Source organism: Python bivittatus, unplaced genomic scaffold (assembly GCF_059951505.1).
Source record: "Python bivittatus isolate LINGU-HERP-01145 unplaced genomic scaffold, Pbiv_v1 ctg000350_np1212, whole genome shotgun sequence".
Taxonomy (NCBI): Eukaryota; Metazoa; Chordata; class Lepidosauria; order Squamata; family Pythonidae; genus Python; species Python bivittatus.
The window spans coordinates 18,840,415-18,854,781 of NW_028277074.1; the positions used below are offsets into that span (position 1 = coordinate 18,840,415).

The window sequence follows — 14,367 nt, forward strand, 5'->3', positions numbered from 1 at the left end:
TTTGGAAGTTGGGGAAAAAAATCTTGACTTCTTAGTACAGTCAGCTGTTAGCAGCTATGATGTTGCCAGGAATACTTTCAGTAGATGGAGCAAATAGGGGTGGAATAGATGTTCCTTGTGATCCCTTCCAACTGTGAGTCTATTAAAAAAAATTCAAGGAAACAGGTCTCAAAGCCTTTAGCCTCTCTGAAGTTGGACTTTAAGCTAATCTCCTTTAAAAAGAGAAGAATCCGCCTTTCCTCTGTCCTGTCTAGCTGGAATTCTATCCACTCTTCCACTCCTTAGAGATTCTTCAATGTTTTTTAACATTAGGCCTCATTAACTGAATTCTGTAAGAATAAGTTGATTTCCAAGAAGGTGGCTTAATATCAAAAGCTAAGACCCCCTGCCTTGTTGTTGTTTAGTCGTTAAGTCGTATCCGACTCTTCGTGACCCCATGAACCATATTGCGCCAGGCCTTCCTGTCCTTCACTGCCTCCCTGAGTTTGCTCAGTTTCATGCTCATTGCTTCAGTGATGCTATCTAACCATCTCATCCTCTGCCATCCTCTTCTCCTTAATGTTAATTCTTAATGTTTTTTAACATTAGGCCTCATAAACTGAATTCTGTAAGAATAAGTTGATTTCCAAGAAGGTGGCTTAATATCAAAAGCTAAGACCCCCTGCCTTAGTAGATATTAACTCACATTCTTATAATCTCCTCTGCTGCATTTTTTGTTTTCTCCAACATACCTTCGTTTTTAAAACTGCTCATCAAAAAGCTACCTCTCTATCCCCTCACAACATAGGCATAGTTGCTTTGTCTGTGTAGCTAAAAGATAGAAAGTGGTGGTAGCTAAAAGATGGAGAGTGGTGGCTACTTATACACTGAGGACCATATAGCAGTGAAGTTAGTTGGGCAGAAAGAGAAACTAATAGTTCAGCCTTATGTTTGATCCAGTGATTGGAATGGGAGTAGATATCATCCTTGAGCTACACAGGCTTTTCTCAGTTCAGCATTACTGGTGGCACAGGACCTTTGCAGGACCATATTTCTCCAATTGTTTCTTCCTTTCCAAGATCTGGCAGAGTTGAAATGTTCCAGGCCCCATCAATCAAGCAATGTCATCTCATGAGACCCATGTGGGCCTTCTGGGTTACTGTACCTGCCCTTTGGAACAGCATCCCCCACTCCCCAAGTTCCAGATGTCCTTGACCCTGATGACCTTTAGAACCTCGAAGACTTGGTTCTTCCCTTAGGAATTAGCCCAGGATGTTGTGTGAACTCATTTAATAGTGTGTATCTAAAGTTTTTGCCCCCAGCGTGATGTTTCTATTGTTGTGTTTTGCTTTTTTTTTTTATCTGTTTTTAATCCTCTTGTAAGGCACTAGAGTTGCTTGTCAAGTAAGCAGCTTTAGAAATCAAATAAATAAAGCAAGCTACTTCAGATAAAGATCCTCTTTGTGTGTGTGTGTACATACATACATACAGAAGTCCATCTGACTGTTTATTTTGTAAAAAAACAAAGTCTGTTTTGAAAATGTTGAGAAAATAAAAGGGGAAGAGTGAGGAGGTTTTGTGTCATTACAGATTCCACCCACTCAGCACTATTTATAGTTTGTCTGTGCTAAAAACATATACAACTGACTTGCCATGAGTTTGATACTAGAGCTTTGGGAAGTACAGTGAATATATTTTGAGACTGCTGTCCTGATTTGTATGCATGTATGTTATGAGGTTTAGGCTTGTGAGTGATGTAGGCATTGACATGTCTACATAGGTGTCTCTTGTAAATAATTTATTTTTTCTTTATGGAAATCTCCAGTCTTATAAGCTGTGTATTGTCTTACAGTGTGCCAAGTGATTGGTATGTATGACTACATTGCACAGAATGATGATGAGCTAGCATTCAACAAAGGCCAAATCATTAATGTCCTTAATAAAGAAGACCCTGACTGGTGGAAAGGAGAAGTGAATGGGCATGTGGGTCTCTTCCCATCCAACTATGTGAAACTGACAACTGATATGGATCCAAGCCAGCAATGTGAGTGATTTTTTTTTCTCAATAGTTGCTTAAGATAGTATTTAAAAAGAAACATGCAGCATTGCTATAACTCTACTATGTTTTGCAGAATTTGGAGCTTGGCTGTGCTATATATTTGCCTAACTCTCTTTGAAGACCTTCTATATTGCAAGCCTAAATTTGTGTTGGTTTTGAGTTCCATTTCCCTTGTAGCATGATACCTTTATCATTTTGCACCATGCTGTTTACATGCCTGGCTCATTTTCCTAGCTTGAATTTTGCTCATTGTTTTGTTTTGCTTATGTGTTGTTTTCCTCCTTTTTCTAGGAATCATATGTTGTCCATCCCCCACTCAGGCTTGAAAGTCCTCAAAGAGACCCACTATCCCATATCACTGTCCAGAGGGATGATGGGAGATGCAGCCTTGATCATGTGACTTCCAGCATGATCATCTACTGCCTTCTGAGTAGAAGAACACACTGCAGAGCAGTTTACCTCATTTTACATTAGTTGCATGTAATCGCAATGTTTTTAATTTAATATCTAAGATATAGAAGCAAAATTACAAAAAGAGTCAAAAACACAGGATAGTGGGTCCTTTTGTGGCTTTCATAGTTACCCGCCTATTTCTCACCTTGGCATAGGTGCTTTCAAGGGTATAAATATTTTTAAATGCCTATTTTAGCCTTTAAAAAAAAGCATTTTTGTCATTGCAATTTTGTTATTGCAAAAAGACCCACTATCAAGGAATGCTGCATGTATTATTAAAATTGTTCCAAATGTCCATAAATCTGAGACTTGTATTTTTTGTTTTGTTTTGTTTTGTTTTTCACTTGTTCAATGTAGTTGGTGTCTGTCTTTTTTCTTTTTATGTACTACTAAAAGAACAGGATTTAGTCTGGTTTAAAGAAAACTAAAATGTGCTCAATTAAAAGTTCAGCTTAAGGTATTTGTACCTTGTACTGTTATATGTTGGGTGTTCTTTTAGTGTCTCTGTGTGAGTGTGCGTGTATAAATACATCATGGACAAGAAGTTAATTTCCTTCCATGTGCAAGAAAGGATATAAGTGTATAATACAGTTATTCCCATTACCTTATATTTTGCACGTTTATTTGTAACTACATATAATAAGCACCTTTTTGTTCTGTGTCTCAGATTTCTTTGGGGTTTTGTTTTGTTTTTGCCTTTTTATATAAAAATAAAAAAATATAGCATTTATCTATTTCTTGAGAATTAACATGACTTTTCAAGTTAAAGTTTTATCATCACTGTAATTTTAATGACTATGGAACAGCACCCTTTAAGCAAGTATCTTATTTTGACAAAAGAATGTATAGAAATATCTTCCTGCAATTAATTTCCAATGTTTACATTTTTTTTAAACTAGACTGTGGAATTTATACAAGTAACATTAAGTGGAGCTTACAGTTAAATTTTATGTAGATGTGTTGTAGCCTAAGCTATGTTTGTCTTTTAAATATTAGTTATAAGCTTTTAATTAAATACCTGGGGCAGCCAGCACATAGGAAGAAAAGCCCTATGCCTGAAGCACAATATAGCAACTCTACTAATAACCTTAACTTTTTTGTTTGTTTATGTATTTTATCTGAATTTTCTGCTGGCAATGTTGTAATTCCTTATATCCATTCATGTGGTGCAAAGAACAAGAAAAGCTCCTTATACACTTGCACTTCAGTATTTTCATTGGTATGAATGTAAAATATATAAATATATAAAACCTGCAGCTTTAACAATTGTAATACGGTCTTTACAATTAGCTACATGTATAGATAATTAAATTCTTCCTATAAAAGCTAGACTAAATGTCTCTGTGTTCTTGTTCCTGTGTATCTACTGAATTCAATTTAGAGACACTAACCACAAAGGAATACCCCCAGCTCTCAGTTGCAGTACCAAAGGTCATCAGCAGGGGCTCTGTTTTAATTTCCAAGGACAGCTGGTTGTTTTTCAACATGTAACCAAAGTGTCAGCATTGCTGGAATGCCAAAATGGCCAATACTAACTTTCCATCTCAAGTTCCTGAACATATTCTAGTTTTTATCCAATTAAAACTTAAGACTTTTTTTTTCTTGAGATGGCATTCTCCAAGAACATGTTTCTCAAAAGCTGCTCCATACTTTAAATGAAGAGCTAACTATCTCTTCATTTCTTAGCAACCATGTAGCCAGCTTTTATATTTGTTGCAATGTAAGTTAAGCTTGTTTAATTAATCCACTTATTAGTTCCAGGATATATTAAATGAGAGAAGGTTTTTTAAAAAGCACATGATCTAACTGATAAGTAACTTTATGAGTCCATTAAAGACAAGCCCAATTACTGCTAAGATGTTTTCTTGTTAGGGAAGAAAAGCAACATGGTAACTGCCAGTGGGAAAGCAATGAAGTCTGAATTCACCTTATTTTTATTTTATTTATTTCAGTTTATTTTTGCCATCATTGCAGTTGCATCATTACTATTGCCATCATTGGGGATGCAAGAGATTGAAATAAACTTGCATTTCAATTCCAAATGAATTTTGTAGAAGTCCCCTTGATTTCAAGTCATCCATGTTACTATATTCCATGTGGACTATTAATTTCTTGAAGGACATCAACTCTATCATTGTGGATTGAAGAATCTCAATACTGAGTTAAGGCCATTTTCCAAGTACCCCCTGTATCTCTGCATTTTGTTCCATGGTGAAACATTTAGTTATTTTCAGTCAACATACTAAGATTCTTTTGTGCATTTTAGCAAGCTTTTGTCTTATGCTCTGCACTTTTATACACTCATTCTTTATATGTCATTGGGTTGTTGGCTAGTAAACTTAGTTCAGAAGCCTGCTAAACCATGAAAATACTAGGTATCCAGGCAGACTTGCGGGAGGTTGGTTGTTGAGTATTAATTACTATTAAATTATTAAATAACCTGGCAATACTCAAACTGAAGATATCTAATGTGATGATGAGCTGCGTTAGTTTGGTGGTGAATTCATCCTTCAGAGCGGGACTGTTACCCCTTTCTTAAAAAAAGGCAGTAGTATGTGCCTTCCTCAAGACACCATCGCTCAGCCCAGACATACTGGACAACTGTTGACTATCTCCAATGTCCCCTTTTGGGAGAAGGTTACAGAAAAAGTGGTTTGGTTCAAGAGGGCCTCAGAAGAAATGGATTACCTGGACTCTTGCATGGAGACAGCATTGATTGTACTTATATATGCCCTATGGTAGGAATGGTACAGTAGTACAACCCTCCCAGTCCTGCTTCCTCTCTCAAGGTTTTCAAGACCTTTGAACATATTAGCAGACCCTCCCCTTTGGAACACCCTCCCCCCTAAAATCCAGCAGCCTCCTACTCTCCTAGTTTCTAAAACGCCTTGAAGACCCGGCTTTTCCCACAAGCACTGGGGTAGTGGGAAGCTGCAGCCCAGTAAAGTTGTTTGTGGATATGTGGGGTGTGTTGATTTTGGGGGGGCGCCAAGAGTTTTTGTGCTGGTTTTCATGATTTTTACTGTTTTTATTATTGTAAGCCATCCATGGTTATGGTGCTTAAGAGAGGTGGCTATATACATCATTTAAATAAATATTATATGATCGAAGTGGGGTGTGTGTCAGAGAAATGATAATGGTATGTGGGAATGACGTTGGGAGACAGGGCAAAGAGATGCAGCCAAGGGAATGGTCAGATAAAAGGCAACTTAGCCCACAGCAGGAATGTGGGTGGAGCAAGAGGCCCTCCCTAGTTTCTTGGGGTATAAAGGGGACGGGGGGAGAAATATAACTTCAGACTTGCAAGATCAATCTCAGCCTTGTGAGGTAGACCAGATAGGAAACATAGCCAGATGAGCTAATTCTACTTTATAGTAAAGTTACATTAACAGGAACTTGCAAGTCTGAAGGTACATTAAGCCAAATGAATGTTTTCAAGACCTTATGACATTTGGGGATAGAGGCAGGATGCGTAGGAACTGGCCAGGTTGCTACTTTATAGAAAAACATTCACAAATGAAATTTCAGGCTCACAATATGAATCTAGGAAACAAAATATGATTGTTCATGCATTTTTGCACTGGAAGCCAATAAATTATACTGGGAATTACTTCTAAGTAAATTACATTATTTTATACATCCTGCATATTTTTACAACCAGGGAAAACTGAAACTTCAGTAGAAACTTTTCTAGTGTTTTCCAGAAAGAATAGTCTAGAATTTAAGGGAACAAGAAATCTTACATGGGGTGATATAACTTCTGATTTACATGGTAATAGAAAAGTACAATAAATAAATGTTAATTTTGCCAATATAATTAAGCACTAATTTAAAATATTGTTTCTAATACAGAAATAGATCTTACAGAAATAGATCCTGAGAATTTTTCTCCCATATATTTCATTTTACTTATAATCAATCCATCTGATACAATTAAGACTGAAAGAAAGAGGGTAATGTTCAGAAACCTGTAAAATAAATACATAAAAATTAAAATGAATAACAGTAACAAGACTTGAATAGATATTATGAAATATTTCTGTTTGGACTTCTATGTTACATTTTTGGAAACTAACTCAGTGAAGTAGTTAGTTATGGTAATTTCCTCGCCTTCAGTATCTTTACATTTGAATTGAAGTATTTTCAGTATGAGTTTATTAAGATGTATGGGGCCTGATAAGAATTTATTTATTCTTACCTAACATCTCTTTGTTGGATTCTTGCCCAGCAAGACAGAGGAATTAGAAAAGTTAACTAGGAGTTAACTAACTAACTGGTTAACAACCAGTTGCCTTCCAACAAAGCACAAAGTAAAGATGACATACTTGCAAATATTATTGCACTACAATTCTCATCTAATCATTGACCATATGGGCTAGGGCTATGAAATTATGTGTGTTAAGGAAATTATGAAATTATGATGTTAAGGATCATGAGTAATATTCTTTTGTATTAACAGTGAATAACTGCTTTGGACATAAATATGTGTACAAATTGAGAGGGAATGATGAGCTATTAGTCCACAAAGTCATAAATTGAAAACAATAATGGGTTTGTGACATTTCTATATAGAATTCAAAAATACCCCCTGAATTGTGCATAACTATTGTTAAGATAGCACTAAGAATAGGGAAGAGATGGTGCTAGAATGTTAGAAATGAAGGAGTGTCAAGAAATGAACATTAGAAGTCACACAGCACTATTGTGAAGCTATAATTTAAAGGAACTGAATCTGATTATCTTTAAGGAGCTATTAAAAATTACTCTTGTGAAACAATGGAAAGTACACAAAGCTTTATTGTTTCTGTAACTTAGGACCTTTTATATGGATTTCTTGTTAACCTGATAAAACATTTGAGCAATGTGTTTTTTTTAATGCAAATAAATTCTTAATTTACTGCATATAGCCTAAAATCTCAAAATATGGCCATATAGTGCAAGTGGAAATTATGTTTGATAAAGTTGTGTGAGAATCAAGGGCATCTACAAGGAAGCCAAAGAGGAGAAAGTAATTTATTAATTAGAAACATGGTTACAGTAATAACATATGGAAATGTGGGCATTGTCCTTTAGATTAATATCTGTCTTGGGGAGACCTCTTTTTCTGGTAATATTTGCAACCTGAAGGAGGCCAGAAGAGGATGTTGTTTGTGCTAGAAATTCTCCAAAGACTTTTAGAATATGCAACTTATTATGCTTTATCCTCCAGCATTAACATTTTATTTTTTTCAGTTTCTTTTTCCATGGTTCCTGTTTAAAACCTAACATTGGTGTCCTAACAATATTAGCTTTAGATTGTATCTAAATATGATAGAGGAAACAGAAAAAACAGCCAGCAAGAAACTGTATCGTATTTTCATTTTAATGTAGAGGTGAATGTTCCTTTAGAAGCCATTTTGTAGGATTACCATCCCACTAACAAATAAAATTATGGTACTTTAAAAAGTAGATTTGATACCTAATTTTCTACTTGTTTATAGGCAACCAAAAGTAAATTATTATATACATAACATCTGTGTCCTGGTTAAGTTGATCTTTTAGACAAATGCACTCTCCCACACAGTAAAAAATGCATCTATATACCAGAAGCCAGGTACAAAAGCTAACCAGGATTCTTCTGGGAAGCAGCAAAACAGTCTTAGTCATGGACTAATTAATCCAGTCTGTCATCTTTATCTGGATAACTTTCTTTGCTGCTAATTGTCATAATTCTCATTCCTAAAGGAATATTTTTTTAATCCTACTGTATGTACTACTTTTAACTGTATGCTCTACTTTTTCCTATTCTTTGACTATAAGCTGCTTGAGAGTAATAAACTACATTATGTTCATTATGTAGTTTTATAAGTGCACAATAAGTACAACTTCTCTAAGCAACAAAAACCAAGAAGATCAGAATGTTATGGCGGAGCACCAGATGGCTAGGATTGTGGAAATCTCAAGTTACAATCTGAAATTTAATTTGTCCCATAGTGAGAAGCAACTGATGCTGTGTGTGACAAAGGGAACAGAAAAGGTGATTATCATTAGACTGGTAGTGCCAAAAAATCAGTGGGCCTGAGGCATGCAGACCTCCTCCTTCATTACACTGTAGCTATATTCACTAGGTCTCAGTAATGGCAAGTTGGTAGTAAAGTATGCCAGCTGGACTTAAAAAGTACAGCCTGGGTAGTTTGTTAGTTGTTTGTATACCAAACATCAGCTTTCTAAGGTCTACAGCAAAAAGGAACTTTGTCTGGAGGAAGATTTCTAGACACTCTTAATTTGCTAGAGTCTCAGTGCTAAGGAATGAATAGTAGTCAACATTTACATGTTGCCTCTTCTTCTTTTAATGTCCAAGACCAGCCACTGTTAAGCTAAATAATCGGATTCATAACATGCTAAAGATGTATTGGTTTATTGCCTAATGTGATGTCTCTTCATTTTTAATTTTATTTATTAGCAGTGCTCCTCAGCATTGTAATTTCAAGGAAGCCAGTGTTACTTCTTTATCATTGGTTTAAAAAAAAAAGAAGAACAAGAAGCAATACCAGAAATTGGAAGCTATATAAAAGGATAGCACATTTTTTCAGCCATGGTATAAGTATATTATGAAACATGGAATAGGTTTATTATTAAATAACAACAGAAATGTCATGTTTTTCAACACAAATCTTCCTCCAGGACAATGGGATCTGATAATGTACTATTTGGTGGGTTTTTCTGCAAGAATTTCTTTTCTAAATAGGTATGTGCTAGGTGACAACTTCCATTATCTTGAGTCAGCATGGTCTGCTAGAGATGATAACAATTGTTGTTCACCACAAATGGAGAGTACTAGTTTAAGAAAGGCTGTCTTACCTGAGTTCTCTAACAGTGACAACCAACTTTAGTATCCCTCAAACATATCAAACTTAACTAAAATGATATAGGACACATTAGAGCTCCGAATGGAAGTGAGATGTCTATGTTCTCTGAAAAGCAGAATTACAAAATGCATGAGTTGTTAATAATTGCTACTGTTCAACTCAGTCACGTATCATTAAGGAATCCAGCAATCTGACAAAGGCTACTTTTAAAAATGTAATGAACAGAAAAACATTGGATTCTAATATCTCTGAGTAACAGTCTTAATTTAAATAATACAGGATGCTAATTCCCTCTTCAGCAATCAATATAAGTTTGTATCCTGCCTCTGTTCAGGTGGTGATTGTCTAATTCCCATTAGTATATTATTTTAATAATAAATAATGTTGCTTATACTCTTACACAAGTTACCCATTTTTCCAGTTTTAGGCATCTCTCCCCAAAGTTCTGTGGTTATCTTTGTCATCCTTCACATTCGATCTTCAGAAACTACCTTATACTAAGTCAGACTGTTGGTCTGTTTAACCAGTAGTAAAACATTTCCAGGGATTCAGAAAGAAATACCTGGAGCTGTAGGCATTGGGCCTAGGAAGCTTTTACTGTGTGCCCCAGCCAGCTATTGAAATTTCCTTGGTTTTTATGCCAGGGTTTTTTTTAAGTTTTTTATTTTTTTACAGCAAACACAAACATACATAAACAAACAAGAACATAAAAAACAAAAACCATCTTCCATCTTAAACTGTGTGTCAGCCAGTTACCAATCATTTGTGCCATCCTTTCATAGTCTTCACTCACCATTTATATAGATTCTCATGTTATCTATCCAACGTATATTTATATATTTATCAGTTATCAATTATTAATCATTTGTAACTAGTCTATCTATAACACCATTTATTACGAGAAATTATAGCTTTCATTATAAGATTTGTATCATTTTTGTCCATTGATTATATATATATATAGTAATTTATATCAGTTTATCGAGTTTCTATTATATAATTTCCTAATCTATTACATTACTGTATCTTTTCATCCAACCATTGATAAAACAAATCCCATATCATATAAAATTGTTTGTCTTCTTGCTCTCTAATTTCAAATGTCAATTTACTCATCTCAGCACATTCCATAATTTTCTTAATAACTTCCTCCTGCATAGGTACTTTTTCATTCTTCCAATTCTTAGCAAATACAATTCTAGCTGCTGTCAAAACATTTACAATCAGGTATTTCAATTCTTTACTGTATGTTTCCGGCATAATTCCCAGTAAAAATGTCTCTGGTTTAAAGTCTATGTGTTGTTTTGTCATTTTTTCCAACCATGTGTGGATTTTAATCCAATATCTTTTGGCTTCTGAGCATGTCCACCACATATGGTAATATGAGCTAGGTATCTGATGACACTTCCAACATTTATCAGACTTGTTCTTACACATTCTCGTGATCCTCGCTGGGGGTAAATGCCACCTGTAAAACATCTTATACAAGTTTTCTTTATATGCAGTTGACATTGTCATTTTATAGTTTTGAGACCATAGTTTTTGCCACTTCTCTAAATCAATTCCATATCCAAAATTTTCCCCCCATGCAATCATTGTTTCTTTGACCTGTTCTTCCTCCATTTTAAATTCTAGTAAATGTCCATAAAGTTTTTTAATCACCTTTTCATCAGTACCCATCAAAATTTTATCTAGAACAGTCAACTTATCATAAATACCTTCTGCTTTAAAATCTTTATCAAATCTAGATTGTATTTGCAAATATGAAAACCAATTCATTTTTATACCTTGTTCTTCCAACGCTTGCATAGTTTTAAGTTCACCCTTTTCATTCAATATCTCAGTATATCTAACTGTTTGTTCCTTTTTATATGTTATTGGATAAGAGAAGGCTTCAATAGTGGATATCCATTGTGGAACTTTTAAATAGTATTGTCTTCTTGTCTTCTCCCAGTTTAAAAACAATGCCTCTCGAATATAATGCCTTCTAAAATAGCCCTGTGTTTTCGTTCCCTTATACCATAGGAAAGCATACCAGCCCAACAAGAAGTCATGTCCCTCTAACGTCAATAATCTATTATTTCTTAAAGTTATCCAATCCTTTACCCACATCAAATTTGTCGCCTGGTAATATAATTCCCAGTTAGGCAAGGCAAACCCACCTCTTACTCTTGCGTCTTGTAGTAGTTTAAGCTTTATTCTTGCTTTTTTACCCTGCCAAATGTATTTCAATACAATTTTATTTAAGTCATCAAAGAACTCTTTCCCTAGACGAATAGGAATTGTCTGGAATAAATATAATATCCTAGGCAATATATTCATCTTAATGGTGGATATTCTCCCAATCATTGATAATTGTAGGTTCTCCCATTTTGTCAAATCTGTTGCGATCTGTCGTTTGAGTTTAACATAATTATCCTCCTCCAATGTACTACATCTTGGTGTAATATATATCCCTAGGTATTTAACCCTGTTTGTGACCTGTATTTCTAGGACTTCTTCCAGTTCTTTCTTTCGCCTTGCTAACATATTCTTTGTTAATATCTTTGTTTTATCTTTATTTATTTTTAAACCTGCTACTTTTCCATATTCTTCTATCTTTTCAATTAATTTGGATGCTGTTTCCAATGGATCCTCTAGTATAAATACTAGGTCATCCGCAAAAGCTTGCAATTTGTATTCTTCCTTTTTGATTTTCATTCCTTTTATTTCTTTCTCTTCTCTTATATTCCTATTCAACACTTCTAATGTTAAAACAAACAACAGGGGTGATAGTGGACAGCCTTGTCTCGTCCCTTTTGTTATGTCTATCTGTTCTGTTAAATCTCCGTTTATCATGACCTTTGCAGTCTGCTTATGGTATATTGTTTCAATGGCTTGAGTGAAATTTTTGCCAAAGCCCATTTGTGCCAATTGCAATAACATAAATTGCCAACTCACATTGTCAAAGGCTTTTTGTGCGTCTAAAAATATCAAGGCCATTTGCTTTTCAGGATGTGCCTCATAATACTCCAAAGTGTCCAGAATTACTCTCATATTGTCTTTGATTTGTCTCTTTGGCAGAAATCCGTTTTGATCGGCATGAATAAAATTATTTAGGTATCTTTTCAGTCTCTCTGCCAAAATTGAAGCAGGATCAGTGTCCTCCTTCGGTATAAGTGTAATGTATACTTCAGTCCATGTTTTAGGTATCCTCTTCTTTGTCATAACTTCATTCATAACTTCCAATAGTTGGAGGCTCAATATTTCCTGGAAGGTTTTGTAGAATTCCACTGGCAGCCCATCTGGACCTGGAGCTATCCCAACATTCTGCTTTTTTAAAGCTTCTGTTAGTTCCGTCATAGTTATATTCCCCTCTAACATTTTTTCAATATCTTTAGGTATCTGGGGTAATTTCGCTTTCTGTAAATATTGTCTTACTTCTTCTTCTTGAACATTCTCTTGGTAGTACAATTTTCCATAGTAATCTTGTATAATTTTTTTCTTGTCCTCATTACCAAAGCAGATCTGTCCTTCTTCATTTATCAATTGATTAATCCTTTTTGATTCTCTCTCCTTTCTCAGTTTGTAAGCTAGCCATCTGCCTGGTTTATTTGCATCTTCAAAGTAGTTCTGTTTAGCGCTTCTGATTTTTTGTGCTAGTTCCTCCTTTTCCATTAGTCTCATTTTATGTTTGATTAAATCCATTTTAGCTTTAATGTCTTTTTTTTTGCAGGGATTTCTGTAACTCTTCTTCCAGTTTTTTAATGGTCATCCTCCAATAATTTAAAGGTCTTTTTCTGCATTATGTTTCTTTTCCTTGTATAATCTATTATTAAACCTCTTGTATAGGCCTTCATTGTGTCCCAAAGATTCTGTAATGATGTATCCTCTTTTTTATTTTCATTAAAAAAGAAGTCAAGTTCTTTCTCTATTTTCTGTTTAAAATCTTTTTCTTTTAGTATCCTATTATTTAAAGTCCATCTAGATCTCTTCCGTTGTCCTTTCCAGATAACTACCATTGGGTTGTGGTCGGCCCAAGTACTTGTTTGTATTTCAATTTCTTGAATGTTGGCAAATAAGTCCGCTGACATCCATACTATATCAATTCTAGACCAAGATGCATGTCTGTTTGAATAAAAAGTGTATTGCTTATTTGCCGAATTTCTTTCTCTCCATGCATCTTTCAAATTTATTTCTTCTATCATTCGAAGGAAGGATTTTGGCAGTGTCTTCCTAGTTCTCTTTGTCAATTTCTGTGTTTTGTAATCCAATTGATCATTAATTATTCCATTGAAATCTCCCATCATACAAATATTAGCATAGTCCAATTCAACTATTTTCATATGTAATTTCCTATAAAATTCTTCTTGGTTGTCATTGGGAGCATAAATTGCAATTAAAAGAGTTTTAACATTATTATCTATTATTTCAACCACCAGAATCCTTCCATCATCATCTGCATAAATTTGTTCTCCCAGCATTGTATCTCTAATATATAAGACCACACCTCTTTTTTTACATTGTGTCAAAAAAGTGAATAATTTACCTAATTTTTTTTGCTGCAGCAAATATTCATGTTGTTTTTTGATATGTACTTCTTGCAGACAAATTATATCAAACTTTAACTTCTCTAATTTATGGAATACTTTCCTTCTTTTAGTAGCTAAATTGAGTCCATTTATATTGATCGTAATCAATTTTCTTTCCTCCATGTTAGGCTTTGTACGAGGGTTTAATTGCTCTAGTAGATCTTACTTCTCGTTGCTCTCTGGGAACACCATCTACCACACTTTCTTCTTTTTCTTTTTCAATTACTGCCACACATTCTTCTTGAAACTCAATTAACGATTCTTCCTTTTGTGTCTTCTTCTTTTCCTCTGAAAAATTCTGAATAAAATAGCTCTGCTTTTTGGACTGTATCAACTCTTTGTCTTTGTTCCTGCCAGGTAAACAGGAGACCTTCTGGAATCAGCCATCTGTAGTTTACTCCTCTTTTGAGTAGCTCTTTAGTCAAGAATGAGTATTGCCTTCTTATGTCTCTTACTC

General features: G+C 34.7%; 1 protein-coding gene across 14 annotated transcripts in view; it reads left to right on the top strand.

The window, feature by feature from the left end:
* The window catches only part of ITSN1 (intersectin 1), a 120,791-nt gene that overhangs the window by 83,200 nt on the left and 23,224 nt on the right, over window positions 1–14,367 (top strand). For all 14 annotated transcript variants that reach the window (XR_015796792.1, XR_015796793.1, XM_088144650.1 and 11 more), the window contains one exon: window positions 1,832–2,023. Coding sequence is in view for 12 of the 14 variants with exons in the window: in XM_088144650.1 (XP_088000776.1) it covers window positions 1,832–2,023 (192 nt within the window). In the remaining 2 variants the exon portion in view is untranslated. The remainder of the gene's footprint in view (window positions 1–1,831; window positions 2,024–14,367) is intronic.